Raw genomic sequence first — 19383 nt, forward strand, 5'->3', positions numbered from 1 at the left:
CTTATCCTTCCCAGTACGTGGTGCTTGTCTGCCTGCAGGTCCCACCAGCATAAGATGATGTGGTACCTTTAACTCTGGAAGACTCTCCCTGCTGGGGGCGTGGTGGAGACAGAGGAGAGGTTGTAGGCTGGTTTTAATGGCTTCAAATTACCAAGCCCTGGGGTCTGAATTCCTTAAGGGAGAGATTCCACCTGAGTTGGGCTTCACCCCTCCCCTGGGGAAGGCACAGGCCCCAGACAAGCCCTCAAACGAGCTTGTTTCTGCCTATGCCTGGGGCAGTTGCAGCCTGAGAAGTCCTGCCTCTGTATCCAAAGGTAGTCAAGCCTTTGTAGAAACACAGCCACAAAAACCTCTCTTTCCTTCTTTTTTTTTTTTTCTTTTTCCATCAGCCCTGCCCCCTTGGCACCAGGGCAAAAATGAGTGACCTCCACTTTGACCAGGGTCACCTGAGCTGGGGGCCTATTTTTAATAGTCAGAATTTGTAAATTAATTCCACAATTGGCATTTGGTTGGGCTCAGCCCCTGGTGCTGGTGAAGTCTCTTTCCTTTCCCCTCTAGGAAGCAGCCTGTGGGGGTGGGGTGCCGGCCGCTGTGGCTTGGGGAACTCATGGGTCTGGGGGGGCTCGCAGCTAGTCCAGCTGGTCCAGACTGGGGTACACTGTGTGTGTTTGGTCACTGATGTGGCCCCAGCAGTTGTTCTGTACTGTTCCTGGCTATTTAGTATTTGTTCTGGAGGACAAACTAAAATGCACACATTGTTAAGCCACCATCTTGGCCCAGAAGTCAGGTGTCTAGGCATTTGATTTCCTTAATTCACTTATCTGGAGGCCATTTTCACTCTTTTACCTAGGGTTTTCCAGTTGGCTGACTTTGTTCTCTATCTGTTCTTTGGCATTCAGTTCAATTTATTCTAGACCTCTAGCATAGCTTCTGTTTACGCGATCAGAATTTTCAGCTCTTGTTTTTCTGTTTCTTGTGCTACCTATATGGAACCTTTTTTTGAGGAAGGTCTCCTCAGATATACACAATCCCAGTCAGATTTTCCCAGACCAGACAGGCCCATGTCTCAGGAGGAGAAAGCAGCCAGTATCAAGTTTCCCTGAGGGTGAGACCCAGCAGGTTCTTAGACTTCCCCATGAAGCCTCTAGACTCTGTGCTTTTCCCATCCTGCCTAGCATGTGGCACCTGTCTTCCTGCATCTTCCCACCAGCTAGCCTCACCCTGCCAGTGGTGTGGTTGAGGCAGAGGCCGAGGTAGAGGGTGGGCTTAAGTTGCTTCTGTTTTCCAGCCCCTGGGGCCTGAATTCCCCAAAGAGCCACCACTTGAACTTGGCACCACCTGCCTTTATGGGGGGAAGATGTACTCTTTAGGGAATTGTCCCCATTCACCTGACTATTTGCTTTGTCTCTCAGACATGGCTTAATTATGCCCTTACCTGGGGTAGTGCTAGCAGGTCTATCTAATGAGCTATTAAGAAGTAAAAAGAAACAAACCTCAGAGATGAACCCCAGCTCCCTGGTTTTGCTAATCAACAGCTAGAGTTAATATGTGGCTCTATGTGCTTCCTGGTTTCTATGTGCCCCCTTTTTCTTAGGGTCCAGCCCTTTTCTAGTATTTTGTGCTGTCCAATTCAAAAAAGCATCTGTTTTGTTTGTTTTTTGTTTTCTTTTTTTCAATCAGCCCACCCCCTCTCTGTCAGGGTGAACACTCTGGGTTCCTTGAGCGCTTACTCCAGGTTTATCTGTGCTCAGGACTGGTTTTCAGCAGTCCAAATTTGTTCATTAATTACACAGCTGGAGCTTGGTTGAGCTAAGCCCTTGCTACTAGTAAAGTCTGTTTCCTTTCTCCTCGGGGAACCAGCCTGTCATGTCTGTGGGGGTGGGACGCTGGCCTCCGCAGCTCGGGGGACTGACAGTTCTGTGTGGGGTCTCAGCCGTTCCACCTGGTCCAGACTGGGATACAGTTGTTCTGTATAGTTCCTGGCTATTTAGTAGGTGCTCTGGAGGACAAACTAAGTTCCACACCTCACCGTGCTGCCACCTTGGTTGATCTTCTTGAGAAATGATGCCAGCTTGGGGCTTGGCCTTCGACTTTGTTGGCAGGTCAGACACTCAGTGGTGGCAGTAGTGAGGGTGGAATTGGGTGAGCATGTCTGTGCGTAGCCTCCATCCCCCACCACGTAGCCGCTCCGTCTGGACCGAGAGGGTCGACTGCAGCTGGTGACATCAGCTGGTGGGCTCACCCTGTCTGCTTGAGGGTTCTGCGCCTCCCCTGGGGTGGACCCTAACGGTGAGCCTTAATGTGCATTTCACTCTTCCGGCCACTCCCACAGCTTCATCCCTATGCTCCTGCCCAGACCTCCTTTTCCTGGCCTTCCACTCTCATTTCCTCCAGGTCTTTGGCCAAGAAGTCATGCCATTCACCACCACCCATGAATCCATGTATATTCTTACTTCAAGCCTCTTCTCTTTCCCCACAAAGTGGATGGCCAGGTGTTCTGCCCAAAGCTCTACCCAGGGGGCATTTCAGGGGCATCATCGAGTCAGCCTGCAGTTCACAGCAGTCCCTTGCACGCACACACTAAGCCACCCATCCTAAACAAGCTCAGACAGTTTCCTCCTTCATCAGAGGGTCACAGGGCACCCACTTATGCAGATATGGTGTGAGCTGAAAGTGAGGTGCTGGGGCAGCAGCGGTGGGTGACGCAGGGCCTAGGCTACCTGTACAGGGAGCTACTTGTGTCCTCTGGCTCTGCTCACAAGTGCTCCTGGGTAGGCACATACGAAGGATGGCTGTTGGGCTCACTTGATCTTTTGACTTGATGGGTCAGGCAGAATCCACCTTGGCTACTGGTTACTTGATAGTCCATGGGTCAGGCTCTGACTCTGCAGGGCCTAGGAACATGACAGGAGCTAAGTTTTGAATGGTGTGTAATTCTCTGCTGCAGATGGCATGAGCTTGACCCAGAACCCTAGGGGTATGCCTGTGACTCTCCCCTAGGGGTCCACCATAAATAGCACATGGCCTCTTCCCCCCCTGAAACCACTAACACCCCACAGGGTTCCTTAGGTGGCACAGTCCAGGAAGGCACTTGCACCACAGCCTGGAGCTGCTGCCAACCCCTTTCCTGCTATGGGCCTTTCTCGAAGCTGGCAGCCTTCCATGTCATTCAGTAAAGGGGTTGGAGCAGCACTCCCAAGGTGGTAGATACCCGGAGGCCTGCCGAGTGTTTGTGTTTCCTTCCAAATGGTGGGAAGGGAAATAGCGATAATTTGTCCTTCGCTTTGGAGGGGATATCCCCAAGCGGGCAGACCACCTAAAAACATCTCAGATGTGGCAGCTCCCTGAGTCTCCCACTCCCGAGAATACCTGTGTCTTACCAAGGCCTCCAATGTACTTGCCCCCTTTTGCTCATCTGGGTCATTTAACATGATGTTATTGGCATGCTGGACCAATGTGATGTTCAAATCCCTTCAGATTATATTACGACAGAAGGTAGTGGAGCTGATACACTCTGAGCAAGGCTGTGGAAGAGGGCCACTGTCTGGATCACTGGCTGGGACCCTCCTTCCCGGCAGAGAAGGGAAAGAATGCGCTTACCAGTGCAACGACCCCACTCCTTGGGGCAAAGGGCATGCTGATGTGCTATCGCAGAGAGAGCACGTCTGGCACAGCAGCTGCAACCAGTGCATCCTTGATAGTTTGTGGGGTCTACCGTCATCCTCTAGACTGGTAAATTGCATGGGAAAATGATGGAACTATCACCCTTCATCCTTTAACTCTTTAAGGCAGCCCTAAAATCTGCCAGCCCCTTGGGATGCAACACTGAGTTGATTTCCTCTTAGCTATGGGGGGCAGAAGCATCCTCACGGACCCCCTTTTGCACTCCCCACTACCGTGACTCTTACCCCACAGGCCAAGGCACCAGCGTGGGGCCAAGGAGCAAGTACACTTTGTGCAATGATACATTTGGGGACCAGAGGAATAGCCATGGGCCAGGTGGGCTCTTTCTGTGCTGGTCCTGGCCAGTGCTCCATATTTCCTGGCTTCTATAGGTCCCCCCTTGATGACACTTGAGTCCCCATATATCAATGTGTGTCAACTTGGATCCATGTCCAACAATCCAGAAAATGCTTGGATACTCCCCTTTCCCCTACCTGTGGTTGTTGGAGTAAATGGCCATCAGTGACTTTAGGGAAGTACCCGGGGACTCATTACCTCATAAAACTGGCTCAGATCCAGAAACTAGCCAAGCGTCTTGGGTTTTTATTGCAGCAGTTTCCCTTTGGGAGGGGCATGTCTTTGAGCACCTTTGGCCAAGTTCTGGTAGGTACCTAGAGAGGGGCTCTGTTAAGAAGCCTTAGCACACTGTCCTCCCGGAAGCTGCGGTGGGGGGTTGCCTTGGCCTGGAAGAGGGGAGCTGGATGGAGCATCCACCATGCAGGTCTTGAGCCCACCATGCTGGAAGCCTGCTGACTGTCTGACAAAACTCAGCTCTTTTAATCCTGACAACCATCCTCCATAGTAAACCTTCTGGTGCACATTTCACAGATAAGGATGTTGTCCCAGTTAAGTGGCAAGTTTGGCTGCTGTAACAGAAAGACCCAGAATAGCAGTGGCTGAAACATTCTCAAAGCTTCTTTCTCTTTCACTGAAAAGTCAAAGTGGGCAAGTGGTCGAGGGGAATACGATGGCTCCAGGCAGTTGTCCGGGGCCCGGGCTCCTTCCAGCTTGGTGCCTTCCATCACAATGTCTGCTTTCCATCTCAGGGGTGACAGTGGCTGCTCAGTGGAGAGGAAGGAAGGAAGCCTCCACTTTCATCTGGGGGAAAACTTTCAAGAGACATGGCCAGACACTTGAATTTGAGGAGCCAGGGAGATTTGGATAGGCAGAGAGGAGGTATCCCACAGTCGGGGAGCTGCAGGAGTGTCCATCGGGTGTGGTGTGAGTGGGGGGCTGGGAGGAGCCACTGGAAAGCTGTAGTTGAGAATAGAGAGAAAGAAGCTGGCCTCGAGAGGCTGGAGTGACCGTGGAGGACACAGGGCCAGGTTGCAGACTTCTCCCTCTAGGTACCAGGGAGTCAGAGTAGATTGTGGCCGGAAGAGTGATGTGGATGAGACAGAATCTGCATTTGGGGGGGGGGGGGGGGCAGCTGGTCCAACTCTGGAATCACCGTAGCACCTTCTTCTTACCAGAACGCGCGCACACACACACACACCTCATTTCCAGGCGAAGAGGGAAAAAGCACAGGCTTTGCAGAGCGCCCAATCCCATGGGGGGCCATCCTGGCTAAACCACCCATTCCCTGTGGAATTTTGGCCAGGTTATGTCACCTCCCTGAGCTTCAACAAATGCCTGCAGCAGAGACTGTAAAGTGTCTCCCAAAACCCAGTTTCCCATCTTACATAGTAAGGGAATTGTGAGTAGACTCAGGACCCACCTACTAAAAATTTCTTTCCCAGCCTCCCTGGCAGCTAGATATGGCCATGTTACCACATTCTGGCCAATAGGATGTGAGACAAAATGATGTGCCACTTTCTGGTTGTATAAATAGTTCTGTGAATAAAAAACAGATGTGTGAACCAGTGGAGGAGTAAATTAAGGCTCCCAAGAAGGATGAATGCATGAAATCATTCACTCAGCAAGTATTTTGTTGCATATCTACTATGCATCAGTTTCTTTCTAGGTGCTGGGATGCAGTGAGCAAAACATTTGCAGGGCCTGTCTTCCTAGAGCTGAGATCTATGGGAGAAGCAGAACAGTTGCAAGTTTAAATAAAATAAATTTCAGGGAGTCTGTATCTGGGGGGTTAGAAGAAACATAAAGCAGGTAAGAGGGAGAAGAGGGGAACTGCTTTGGAAGGGGCGGTCAGAGAAAGTTTCTTGGAGGAAGTGACATCTTAAACTGAGGCCTGAGTGAAGAAAGCAAGTGAGTCAGGGGTTCCTGGAGGGAAGAATTGTCCAGAGAGAAGGAACAGCAAGGGCTGTTCAGAGGATGTGAGAGCAGTTGGGGCGGCTGGGGCCTTGTGGCAGATGGGAGAGCAGTGAATGAAACCAATGACTGCCAGTTCTTCTTTGTCCAGACTCAGCAGAGCTGAACAGCGGGGAGACGGAGGAGCTGCAGAGGATCAAATGGCACCGGAAGCAGCTTCTGGAAGACATCCAGGTATGTGTGTGTGTATGTGCATAGATGTGCACATATACAAGCAGGCACACTCACACCCATGTTTCATACGGACACATCCTCAAACCACACACTGGCAAATAAGCACCCAAATATGCTCACAAGCATCCCCACTCACTCCCGACCCGGCTCCCAGGAGCAGAGAGGATAGCAGAGTTCCCTAAGCCCTCCCCACTCACGGGCTCTGCTGCCAAGATCCCAAGAGAGCCAGGGGATCACGGGAGGGAAGGGGAACATCCTGATTTAACACCTAATCTGGGCGGAGCCCTGCCTGGGCTTTATGCCCTTCATCGTGTGGCAGGTTTAACCCTACCATGTGGCCTCAATCAGCTCCCGTCCCCATGCCAGGCCTCTGTTTCATACTCCCTACAATTGAGACCATTTGCTCAAGATGACACCTGACATATGTCCAGCACCAATGCAGCCAGTTCACCAATTAGTTTCTCAGATGTAGGCTCATCTCATTCTCAGCAACCCTCTAAGACAGACTGTAGTTCTGTTCCTAGAACATGTCATGCTCAGTCCTGCCACTGGGCCTTTGCACATTCAGTGCCTTCTGCCTGGGGCTCTTTCCCAAGGGCTTCTCATGGCTCCTCCTCATTATTTCACTCTCAGTGCAAATGCTACCACCTCATAAAAGCTGTCCTGACCACTAAAGTTGCTGCAATCACCCCATCCCATCCCACCCCCACAAATGATTCCTCTATACCATTAATCTCATAATTTCCAGCACCCATTAATCTCATAATTTCCAGCACATTTCACTTGCTTACAACCACCCATGCCATCCCAACTGCACTGGATTGAGCTCCATGCAGGGTTCTGGATCTATCTTGCCTACCACTATAATATCCACAGCCCAATGGCCGGGGCATAGTAGGTGCTCAGTTACATCTATACGTGAACCCGCATTTTACTTACACAGATGCCACTCAATGGCTCAGCCAAGATCACCTGGATGGGAGCTCACTGGGGCTCCCAGGGCAGTCTTCAAGACCACCTCTATCACCAGCATCCCACAGATTTGGAGAAAGGGGTGCTAAAGCACCTCTTAGAGGCTCTTGCCAGGCGCTCCTGCCACTGCCCTACAGGGACACGTTGGACGAGCCACCACCTCTCCAGGAATACCCAGTGCGGGGGGGGGGGGGGGGTTGGTGAGCGGGGCTGGATGCGCTCAGGGTTGGGTTTCATCTGCCACTGGGCACTTCTCACCACGTCAAGACTAAACAGGTTTGGGGTCAAACCTTAGGTGGGTCACCTCACCTCGCTGAGCCTGTTTTCTCTTTTGTAAATTCTCCTGTAACTGTAAAATCCCCGAGAAGAGGGGCTGTGCTACCTCAAACATTAGTACATCCATAACTCCTGGCACCCAGAAGCCCTTGGTGAATGGAGAGTGCAAGAGTAAATAGGCATGGAGGGAAATTAGAGAGGAGTTGGGCCTGGTCAGAGGGGCAGAAACTGGTGCCTCCTGTCTGGAGAGGCAGTAGGGAGCCACGGAAGGAGTTTGAGCAGGGAAGGGGCAGACTCCACTCTCTACTTCAGAATGATGGCAGCTGAGGGATGAAGGCTCAGCAAGGGGGCAGGAGCCTTTACAGCTGCAGAGCAGAGACAGGAGGGCAGAAATGGGGTGGAGAGGGCTGGGGGATGGAGAGAGGTTTCTGAGGAAGAGTCCTAGGACCTGGGGACTGACCGGGTGGGCGTTGGGTGGGGGGTGGGGGGTTGAGGGTGAGCCTGCTTAGGGGCTGCCCCCTACCCAACAGTAGCCAGTGGAGGGATGGATGCAGGTGGACGCAATATGTTTGGCATGAGGGAGGGTTGAGACATCTTGGGTAGGTGAGGTTTCATGGGGAGGGTCCCTTAGAAGAGGGGCTCAGCACAGACGTCGGGGAGAGGGGTCGGGGGTGCCCTTCTTTCCCAGCCTCTGCCCCCTGACTATTCCCAACGGGGCGCCCACCACCCCAACAGAAGCTGAAGGACGAGATCGCAGATGTGTTCGCCCAAATCGACTGCTTCGAGAGCGCAGAGGAGAGGTGAGGGGCCTGGCCGGGAGGATCCCTGGGAACTCACCACAGTTACTTCCCGAGGACGTCACGCCATAAATGAGCAGGGGCTGAGCCTGGGTCCCGGGGCCCCACCCAGATCAGGGTCCAGGCCCCCTGTGGTGAGACAAGAGCAGGCTGCCCTCGACCCCATCGCCAGGGTCTGCTCTGTCCTTGCTTGCCAACAGGACCCTGTTCTCCCACCCCCTCCACCCAAAGTCTCTGCGGCCCCACCCTGGCCCAGCCCCTGACTAATTGTGGACAGAGCATCCTGGGATGAGACGGGGAGAAGGAAGATGAGGAACCAAGGGCCCCGTGGGGGGAAAGTCAGTCCACCCAACCCCACCCACAGGGTACCATCTACCCTACCCTCTCCATGGAAGACTCTCAATGGCTTTAGGGCCTGAGGCTGGTTCCCATCCCCATGAGCCTCGGTTTCCCCATTTGAGCAATGAGGAGGTTGGTCCCTACACTGTCCTCCTGGGCCCTGGGGCCCTGGCTCCTACATCAGGTGGTCCCAGGAAATGCCTTCACTCTACCCCATACCCCCTCCACCCCTCAGATTTCTGACACCTTTGCCCTCAGCCTTTCCAGCTGCACACACACACACACACACTCATGCATGCACATGTACACGTATACGGGGTCACACACAGGCAGCCCTGTGTCTCCAAATTTCTAGCCCTGGCCCCAATGGCAGCAACACCTGTAGAGTGTCCACCACTGGCCAGCTACTCTCAGCTAGGCTGCAAGGCTGGGGGTGGCGGCAGGCGGCACCCACATTCTACAGTGGAGAAACCAAGGCACAGAGAGGTGCAGCGACTCACCCAAAGCCGCCCAGCCAGTAAAAAGTGGGGCTGGGATTTGCACCCAGAGTCTGGCTCCGGGGTCTGTGCTCTGCCCACTGGTTCCCCGGATCCAAGCTCAGGGCCCCTCCAAACGCTTGGCGGGGAGCGCACCGGTCTCCAGAGGCCGCGGCTCCGACTGAAATGCTGGTGCTGGGACCCTAGAAGTGCCCGATTCAGCAGCTCTGAGGAGGGGCCCGGCTCCTGCAGTTCCCACACTCTCCCAGCTGGTCCCCCTGAGGCACCTGCGAGCCACACTTGGCTCCACTGAGGAAAGGACCCTTGGGAGCTGGGGCCAGGGGGATCCACCCCAGGGGCCTGGGGCAGCCAGGCTGACATCCTCACGTCTACAGCCGGATGGCCCAGAAGGAGAAGGAGCTGTGCATCGGACGGAAGAAGTTCAACATGGACCCCGTGAAGGTAGGCGGGTGGGGTGGGGGCACTGCGCACTGGGTGTCTTCACAGCACCCCCTCATTCCCCTCCACAGGCATGATCACCCACTTTACAGATTTGGAAACTGAGTTCCAGCCTGGCTCAGCGTCCCCTCCAGTGTCACACGACCAGGCAGCAGCAGAGGCTCCATCCCCTGCATGGTGCTGCTGTCCCAGGGAGTGGGGGGGGGGGGGGGCAGTGGGAGGAAGGTTCTGATGCCCATAGTCTCCAGCAAATCCCTCTCCCTCCCGGGACCTCTGTTTCCCCCCTCTGCGAATAGGGCTTTGAAAAACAGGATCCTTAGATTCTGGACCTCGGTTTCCAGAAGTGTCTCCCTGCTGCTTGGTAGGGTGGGCTAGTCCTGCGGCGCCACTGCCGAAACCCCCTTGTCTGGCACAGACCCGTGAGGACTCAAGGCTGTCCCCTCCCACTTCCATTGCCACCCCCACCCCCACCTCAGAACAGGCCTAGCCTCCCACCCCCCAACCCACCCTGCACTCAGCCAGGTGACAGCGGGGCTCCGTTTCCTGCAGGGTTGGAGACAGGAAGAAGCTACAACTGACACTTGGAGATGAGGTCAGGGGGGCCAGCTGGGAGCGCCAAGTTGGGGTCTCTGGAAATTTACTGCTCGAGCTTAGAAGGCAGGGCTCCTCCTCCCTCTTCCCCACAGACCTCTAGCCGCACACCTCTTCACCCTCAGGCAGCCAGACCCTGGGAGCCCACCACACACACACACACACACATGCACTCACACTCACCCACACCCTCACGTGCACCCACACTCACCCACACACTCACATGTGCTCACACTCACACACACTCACAGGCACACACTCACCCCTACATAAGCACACCCAGAGGCATTCACCTGCACAGGGTCCCCAGCTGCCCTCAGCCTGTCACTCAGGACCCTCCACTCCTGCCCCCGCCTTCCAGCACCTTCGGGGACATGAGGGAATTGTCCCAGAAAACCAGACACTAAGCCCCTTAGAGTCCTAAAATTAGAACGGCTGGCTCTGTCCAGGGGCTTGGGTGGAGGGGAGAGATGTTAGTGATATTTTCAAATCAGAAAAGCAGGTTTCATGGTGGAAGGCAGACTTGCTCCCATTTTCATACAGAAATGAAGGAGAATCACGAAATTGCTATTGCCCCTCTCCAAGTGGTAGGATTTGGGCAATTTCCTCTCCCTTTGATTGTGCTGTTTTTTCCCCCTAATTTTCATACAATTGACAATGGATTCCCTGCATGAAAACTGAATGCTATTTTTAAATAGCATAAATTTACAGAGGTAAAAGGAATGGCTGGCTCTTTGAATCTTAGAACTGCAAATTCATAGAATCCTCAGAGCATATAATCAATCTCAGGCTGAAGGTGACCTTGGAGAAGAGGTGGCATGTACCTGGCTCAGTACAGGAACTGTCTCTTCTTGCATGCCTCCAATGATGGGGAACTCACCATCTTCCAAAGGCAACTTATAAGGAAGACACAACTTCCCAGAGCAGGCTGTGCCAATGCTAGAATACCAAGCCCCAGCCAGGGCTCTGGCCGTGGGGGCTCCCTCCCTTCCCCCCACACAGGCCATCCGCTGTCGGGCGCCGCTCACTGTTCCATGTGCCACCTCTAGGGCATCCAGTACCTCATTGAGCACAAGCTGCTGACCTCCAACGTCCAGGACATTGCCCAGTTCCTGTACAAGGGAGAGGGCCTGAACAAGACGGCCATCGGCACCTACCTGGGGGAGAGGTAAGGGGGACCAAGCCTTAGAGAGGGAGGCAGGGAATGAGGGTGCGCAGTTGTGTGTCGGCAGGTATGTGTGTGGGTATGTGTGCATGAATGTGTGTGTGTGTGTGTGTGTGTGTGTGTGTGTGTGTGCAGGTGAATGAGGGAGTGGCTTATGTCAGCAAAGTCCCAAGTCATAGGATCTGAGCAGACTAACTGATCAACCCCTTCCAGATTCTGAACAAAGCCTCCCCGCCTGCCTCCCTGCTTACAGGCCTTCATTCATTTAACAGATGAATATTTTTAAGTGCCTTTTGTATACAGGCATTGTTGTAAGCCCTGCATTTACACCGGTGAGGGAAACAGACAAAACCTCTGCCCTCAGAGAGGTGCATTCTAGTGAGGGAGACAGATCCCAAAATGTGTAAAATATGTTAGAAACCCTTAATGTCTATCTAATAACAAGAAAGCAAGGAAGCAAGATGAGAGGTGCTGGGGACTTAGATTTTAAATAGTGTGGGCACGAAGGGTTGCAAGGAGAAGGTGAGGTTTGACTGAAACTGAAAGGTGGTGAGGAATTGAACCATTCAGTTTTCTGGGGGGAAAGCATCCAGGCAGAGGGAACTGCATGTGCAAAGGCTCAGAGGCTGGAGCATGCCTGGTGTGTGTGCAAGGAAGAGTAGGCTGGTGAGACTGGAAGAGAATGAGCAAGGGAGGAAGTAGGAGGGAGAAAAGCAGAAAGCCATGGGAGGGTTCTGGGCATAGGAGTGCTTGGCCAGGGCCCCTCTGGCTGTCGTGGGGGAGGACAAGCCTGGAGCAGGGAGACCAGGCAGGAAGCTACAGCAGTCATCCAAGTGAGCCGTGGAGGTGGCTGGGGCCACAGTGGTGGTGGTAGAGATGAGAAACCGTCAGCCAGATCTCTACCCCGTTGCTGTAAAGCTGAATTGGGGAGCACGGCCTGGCATCCCTGAACCACTGCAGCAATGAACCCAGCTTCCCCGGCCCAGATAGGGCAGCTGGACAGGTGTGCACCACCATGAGCAGGGGCTAAGCCCAAGGCAGCCACCCTTCTCCCAGGCTCCCAGGGGATCCCTTCTACCCTCCAGGATAAGCAGGGACTGAAGGTGGCAAGAAGAGCAGCCCTTCCTGATTGAAGAGCTGGTGGGAGGGAGGAAATGGGGGTCCTTCACGGTTCCCCCCATTTGAAGGATGAGGAAACTGGGCTTGTGGAGTTCAGTGGTTTGAGTGGGGTCACCCACAGGCCCACACATGTGTGGGAGGACGTGCGTGTGAGCCTAGGGGTGCGATGTTACCCAACCAAGGCAGTGGATTCTTTTGCCCATGTGCTCAAATGACTGATTCCTGAGACACCGGGGTTTCAAAGAGGGAAAAAGTTTATTGCTAGGCACGTAGCAGGAGATCAGATGGCCTATCGGCCCCAAAATCTGTCTCCCCAAACTGCAGTCATTTTAATAGTTTTATAGCATTAAAAGATGCGCAGGTTTTAGGATAATGAGCACAATGGCTCCAGACGATGTCATTAGAGGCGGTTTAATTATTGAGCATGCGCAGATTGATTACACTTTCAATCACAGATCATAGGTAAGAAAATGATGGCCTCAATACAACAATGGGTATGATGTTTAGTATTATAATGAGGTATAGGTGACTTAACTGCTACTAGATACAGGCAGTGGATTTGTTGGTCCGTGAGCTAAATGACCCATTCCTGAGACACCGGGGTTTCAAAGAGAGAAAAACTTTATTTCTGTAATATAATCTGAGAAATGGCCTGAGAATGGCCTATGAGAGATACCACCATTACAGTTAAAATAAAAAATATTACAGTTGAGTTTTCTGCAATAAGGCAGAAATGGGATGGGATAATGTATATTCAATCCTTTATCTCTCTCAAAAGTATTTTGTTTTCTGTTTCTTGTATAACTTTCTACTTGTATCTGCCTGCCTGTTCAATGTAGATTCTCATATCTCCAGATGATAATTGCAAATTGACAAAAAAAAAAAGTCTTAAAGAGCTCTATTTGAACTGCTTAAAAATAAATAGGCAACATTATATAAATATGTAAATTAGTACTTTGGAAGTAAAAAAATCAACTCTGGGCAGCAGGGTTCAAAACCTTAGTTTTGTAATTACTATAAACAAACCTGGACATTAGAAAGAAACCACCCCTTGAATTTCCCTAAAGCCATAAAATATTGCCAGAGGGTTGTCTGGGAAAAGCAAAGACCTTTTTCAATTATCTTGGTCACAGTTTTTTGTGAAATAGATCTAATAAATGGAAACAATTAAAAGGGTTTAGGAACTCTCAAATCCCACCCCACCCTCACTTAAAATTTTTAAATCCTAGTTCAACAAGCCAGGCTTCATTCTTTGCCTCATCTAGCCCTGCCCCTATGCCTAACCACCTAAAGCAATTATGGGAAAAGGTTAGATGCAGAAAGATGGGCCAGTGTGGTTTAGAATTCTTTCTTTACTGGGCCTGGACTTTAGAAATGGTAAGCACAGAAAACGCTACACAATAGACCATGTTTGTTAAAATTATTTTTTCTAGTAATACCTTTGCAGTGGTAACTGTAGTAATCAGATCAATTATTAAACCATGAATATTTGGGGATAGTAGTAACTGAATGAAATCTAGTTACCAAATTTCAGCAAGTAAAATGAGAGGTCCATGAGAGCTATAGAAAAGTTTTCCTGGATTTAGGCTTAGGACAAATTAAAACATGCAGTATATTTTCCAGAACTTGATAGTCAATGTACTTTTAAGGTTGTTTGTAATTTTAAGATATTATAGAAACAAAAATAATTAATCTCTAATATAAGGAATTTTATGATAATTTTTTAATTGAACAAATGAAGTTTTATGTACTCCCTAAATTCATCCATGCTTACTGATAATGCAAGCTGGTATTGTAAGCACAGTCTCAAAATTACATTTATGTTGTATAATAAAGTGATGCTGATGTTCCAAATATATCCTGTTTAACAAGACATACAAATGGATCTTTTATAACCTTGACTACCCGGATTCCAAAGAACTTGGCTTTTTACTTAGTTTGCCATTTGTTTCCTCAGAATGTGGGAGAATTTGAATTTGTAGTAGCTTTGTTAATGTCGATGGGTTTATTTTTTATTAGCAAATGCTGTCATGAAAAGGGAAGACCTAATTCTTAGCTTCAAGGAGTTTATATTCTAGTTAGAATACACATGTACTGGGGCATAGAATAAGACAGTAGTAATAAAGGAATAAAATGCTGGAAGAATTTTAAAAAGCAAATAAATAAAGATGACATTTGTAAGACCTTTAAATAAGGAAGTAATATTTAAATAAATAGAACTCTGAACTAGTTTTTAAAAAATCATGACTTAATTTTGTAAACTAACATATTCCTGGTGTTATTTAGTACTTGAGAATAATGTTCAGAAAAATTGAAGTTTTTTTCTGGACGTAAATCCCTTAAATATTAAGAAGTGGCTTTTATTTCCAACTTGGGGCTTTTCTGGCCTTTGAAGTTGGTGCCGAATTGGACTGAGAAACTTTAAGCATATTGTTAAGTAATCATTTGTGGGTTGTGAGTATAAAGTATATAAATGCCTGGCTGTGTTCCAAACCCAAGCATAAATTTCCTCCTTCTTCCATTATTTTGTTGTATCTCTGTCTCTTCTCCCTTTCATGAATACTGTTATTGGAAGGAAGTATGCATGTTCCAAAAGCTTTGTGAATTTGTTATTAAATTTATTTCTGATTATATGCAGTCTGGATAAAGACTATAGGTGGAATAGACAGTATTTGTATACTAAGATGACCATATTTTCTGGTTAAAGTGAATTTTGTTTATACACTGACTACAAGCCCTGAATGAATATAGAAAATGATAGAAGGCTTATACAAGTGAATTGTATCTGTCATGTCAATGCTGACCAAAAAACTAATAAGCCTGTTTATAATATAGTCTTTTAAAAAAGGCTTTTGTAACAAACCATGGATTCATACAAAACTAAAGTGTAGTTTCCTCTCTGTTAAAATAATGTAGATTGCAGGTGGGCCACCGTGGCTCAACAGGTGGGGTTCTCGCCTGCCACACCAGAGACCCGGGTTCGAATCCCAGTGCCTGCCCATGCAAAAAAATAATAATAATAGTAATGTGGATTGTTAGTCTCTCTTAACGAAGAGTTATAAAGTTTTCCTATCCATCCAAACATTCTATCCAGATAACAAAGATTTTAATCAGAATAATATTCTTGTTATTTTTATATCAGAATAATATCCTTGTTAAAGTTTGTGTTTGACCATATCATCCTTTAGATCAGAAAACAAGTCTTCTCATTTTTAAGGGAAAAACTATGACAAAGTACTTGCTCTTTCACCTTGTAAAATTAATCTGCTAAAATAGTTTAACATATTGCATAGGAGGTGTTTGGAAAGTATTACAGTGCTTAAAGGGGATTTTCTATCCTGCTATTAGATATTTCTATAGCTAAAGTGTCATTCATATATTTAGAGATTATATATAAATTCCTAAAGACTTGACAATATTCTCACTGTCCACATTATATCCTGATACGAATCTGTATAATGGTTAACAATGGTATGATGTCGGAGTCATGGTTTCATGGTTTTAGTTATTCTTAGAAAAGGGCTACAGTTCACAGAAACAGCCAAATTTCCTTGTCAGTAAATTACTTGTCACTCCTCTCCTCTAATACTTCTTTAAAAGTAAATGTAGTCAGCTATAAGTCAAACCTTCATTTGCAACAAGGAGAGACTTTAAAAACTAGGTGGGACAAATATATCAATTATATTTTATCTGTTAATTAACATATCTCTGGTAAACATGTAAAGGTAAAAGAACAAAACCTCAGCTATGATTTATCAACTACAAGACAACTTTCAAATATTTTTATTTCTGGAAGTAGCTTCATTTAAAATTACTTATAAGAAAATTAAGGTTTAAATTGTAAGCCCTTACAGCAGTCACATTTACTTTTGAGCTTTAACTGTTATTTCTAAATTCCAAAATGCTTTGCTCATTGTATGACCTGGTAGCTCCCTGGAACTCGAAGTATCTGTGTAACGTCTGAGACTGAGTTAGTTCTCCAGCTCTGAAAGTCAGCATGACTTCATACAGCAACTGTTAAAACAAACTCAAAAAGAAATCAGACTGTAATTAGAGATGTGACTGAAACTGATCTGGTTAAAATGAAGGTCAAACAATATACAAGGTTAAAAATAATAATATTGTCTGTATTTTAAAACTTTAAATTTTGTGTGAGAACAAAAAAAAATGTTTATTTTGTCCAAAATTTAAATTTTCCATAGCCCACTAACTAATTTAACCTGTCTGGTCAGTTTATTTAAATAACCTAATTCAGATTTATTTGGTATGGAACCTAGAATAAGGAATAAAATCTTAATATTCTGTACAAGTTAATGTTATACCCTGATGCATTTCAGAGTACTGGGGGCAGAAAATGAGAAAGTATTTGCAAAGTCCCTTGAGGAACTTGATAAAAAGTGAAACTGTTAAAATTCCCCACCTGGGGAGTTCCTGCTATTTTCTTAAGCAATAGGGGCCCCCAATTTAATAAGCCAAGGCCTCAATCATAAGGCTTGCCCTTACAAAACTTATTTCTGAAATGGCAAAGCTGAGCCTACTTATAACTGGGGCCTAAGGGTCATCTCCAGAGACTCTCTTTTGTTACTTAAATGTGGTCCCTCTTCTAAGCCAAACTCTGATCTTTGTGGGACAGGACTCCTAAGAGTGTAAGCCTGGCCCTGCATCATAGGTCATGATTCCCAGGGATGTCCCTGGCCCTGGCATTGCAGGATTACTTGAACAAAAGGGGGGAAAGGAAAGAAATAGAGTTTCAATGGCTAAGAGATTTCAAATCGAGTCAAGAGATCATTCTGGAGTTTACTGTTATACAAGCTTCGCCCAGATATTACATACTGCCACGGTATGGCAAATCCCAACTAACAATATTCCAGGAAACCCTGAAAGATCTCCTGGGCTCTGTAAAAATTTTACTTTGTTTTTCAGAGACTTAAAGTCTCCAGACTGTTCCAATGCCAAATAAACTCTGAAACCCAGAAATACCAGACTCACCAAGAACAATAGCCAGGTTTATCCCTCCACCCCTTAGTAACAACACCCCTTTTCAGTCATGAAGAAGTTAGAAGAGTTCGGGGAGACAGATTTTTGGACCAATAGGCCATCTGCTCTCCTGCTACATGCCTAGCAATAAACTTTTTCTCTTGATGTCCTTCAAGATTGAGAGAAAATTATCAATTGAGAGGGAGGAGTTGCAATCGAGAAATTAGGATTTCAGGGATGATCATGGTTACTGAATTATTATATAGATATTCCTTTTTTGCATGGAGTAGCATAGACAGAGGGAAATACCTGAAATCCTAAACTGTAATCCAGATGACTTGATTTCTGATAATGATTGCATATAGCCTCTATCTTCTGTCCCTGTGATTTTTAACTGTCCCTGTGATTGTAAAGACCTTGTGACTAACCTTCACTTGTACCCATTTATCCAGTTTTCAACTTTGGAGTCTTGTGATCACTAAAGACAGCCCCTGACGCTTATTAATGAAGGGTCCTGGGTCAGCCCAGGACTAACCCACCCCAAGTACAAAATTATCTTGATAACCAAGGCTAGATCTAACCAAAATGGGCCTGGCTGACATGCGCAGTAGCTTAGACTTTAAACTATAAGTCACCTAGACCTCATTTCTAATACTAAAAATCACACCCATCATCATTGTCAGGCTGCTATTTTCTTACGTGTGTTCTATGACTAAGCATGTAACCAATCTGCACATGCTCAATAATTAAATTTCCTCTAATTGCATCATCTGGGGCCATTGTGCTCATTATCCTAAAACCTGCCCATCTTGTAACACTATAAAACTATCAGAATTACTGCCGCTCGGGGAGACAGATTTTTGGGCCATTAGGCCATCTGATCTCCTGCTACATGCCTAGCGATAAACCTTTTCCCTCTTTGGAACCCGGGTGTCTCAGGAATTGGTCATCTGAGCACACGGGCCAAAGACTCCGCCACCTTTGGTAGAAGAGGGAGAGGTGGGGGGAGGAGTGGACATGGAGGGGGAGGGACCTGGGCACCATGGCCTTTGGTGACAATGTGGGGGACAAACACATATGAGCAGATGGTGGCTGGACCCTGGAGGGATGGACCTCTCTTCCCTTCTCCCCCTCCCCTGCCGCCCCCTCCTCCAGGAGGTGGAAACCAGCACGTCCCCAAGCCTGTCCTACCTCTGAAGGGCTGGAGCCAGTAGAGAGCCGACTAAGCCCTCTCTCTCTCCCCTCCCCAGGGACCCCATCAACCTGCAGGTCCTGCAGGCCTTCGTGGACTGCCACGAGTTCGCCAACCTCAACCTCGTCCAGGCTCTCAGGTGAGCGGTCTGGGGTGCAGGGGCCCTGCCCTTGAGGGTGACACCAATGGGGGTGCCTGAGACATCATAACCCAGGCAGCTAGCCTGTGGGACAGGGTCGGGCACAAACAGAAGGTCAGGAGCTAGGAAGTGGAAGCAAGGATAGCAAGAACAAATGACAGCTCCCATCTCAAAGAGCAGAGGTGAAGGGTAAGGGCGCCAGCCTGGCTGGCTGCCTCCACAACTGTTTGGATGTTGGCAGCACTATTGAAACCATTATCATCACATCTGATCATGATGGCACTGCTGCTCTCCCTGCCACAGCTACTGCTTTTGGCATTGGTGCTTGTTTTGCTTATTTTATTAATATACCTTAATATAGATTGCATTTCTTTTTACTATTTTCTAAGTAGGATCTTATTGTCATTACTCTTATTTTTATAGCTGCAGGAGGCTGTACAGTATATTCATTCATTCCCTCATTCAACAAGCCTTTACCAAGCAGCTCTGGGGTGCCCAGGCCTGTGCTTGGCCCACAGGAGATGGGAGAGGAGCAGGCATGTCCCCCCCCCAGGGAACTTAGCTTGAAGCTTAACTTGTAGGAAAGGGAGGCCCAAAAGGAGACACAGGACTGCCCAGTTCAGATCTTAGTTCTGCCACCCACTCCCTGGGTGACCTTGGACAAGTCACACAATCCTCCCTCTACCTCAGTCTTCTCATCTGAATAGTGGGGACAA

At 48.3% G+C, this 19383-nt stretch overlaps 1 protein-coding gene across 3 annotated transcripts in view; it reads left to right on the plus strand.

Annotated features, from left to right (window-relative positions):
• Positions 1 to 19383, plus strand: part of CYTH4 (cytohesin 4) — a 55231-nt gene that overhangs the window by 14568 nt on the left and 21280 nt on the right. For 2 of the 3 annotated variants that reach the window (XM_077168745.1, XM_077168747.1), the window contains exons 2-6: positions 6068 to 6165; positions 8149 to 8213; positions 9421 to 9487; positions 11125 to 11243; positions 18587 to 18667. In XM_077168745.1, the coding sequence (XP_077024860.1) occupies positions 6068 to 6165; positions 8149 to 8213; positions 9421 to 9487; positions 11125 to 11243; positions 18587 to 18667 (430 nt within the window). The remainder of the gene's footprint in view (positions 1 to 6067; positions 6166 to 8148; positions 8214 to 9420; positions 9488 to 11124; positions 11244 to 18586; positions 18668 to 19383) is intronic. The other variant, XM_077168746.1, reaches the window with a different exon arrangement.

Source organism: Tamandua tetradactyla, chromosome 7 (genome assembly GCF_023851605.1).
Source record: "Tamandua tetradactyla isolate mTamTet1 chromosome 7, mTamTet1.pri, whole genome shotgun sequence".
NCBI lineage: Eukaryota > Metazoa > Chordata > Mammalia > Pilosa > Myrmecophagidae > Tamandua > Tamandua tetradactyla.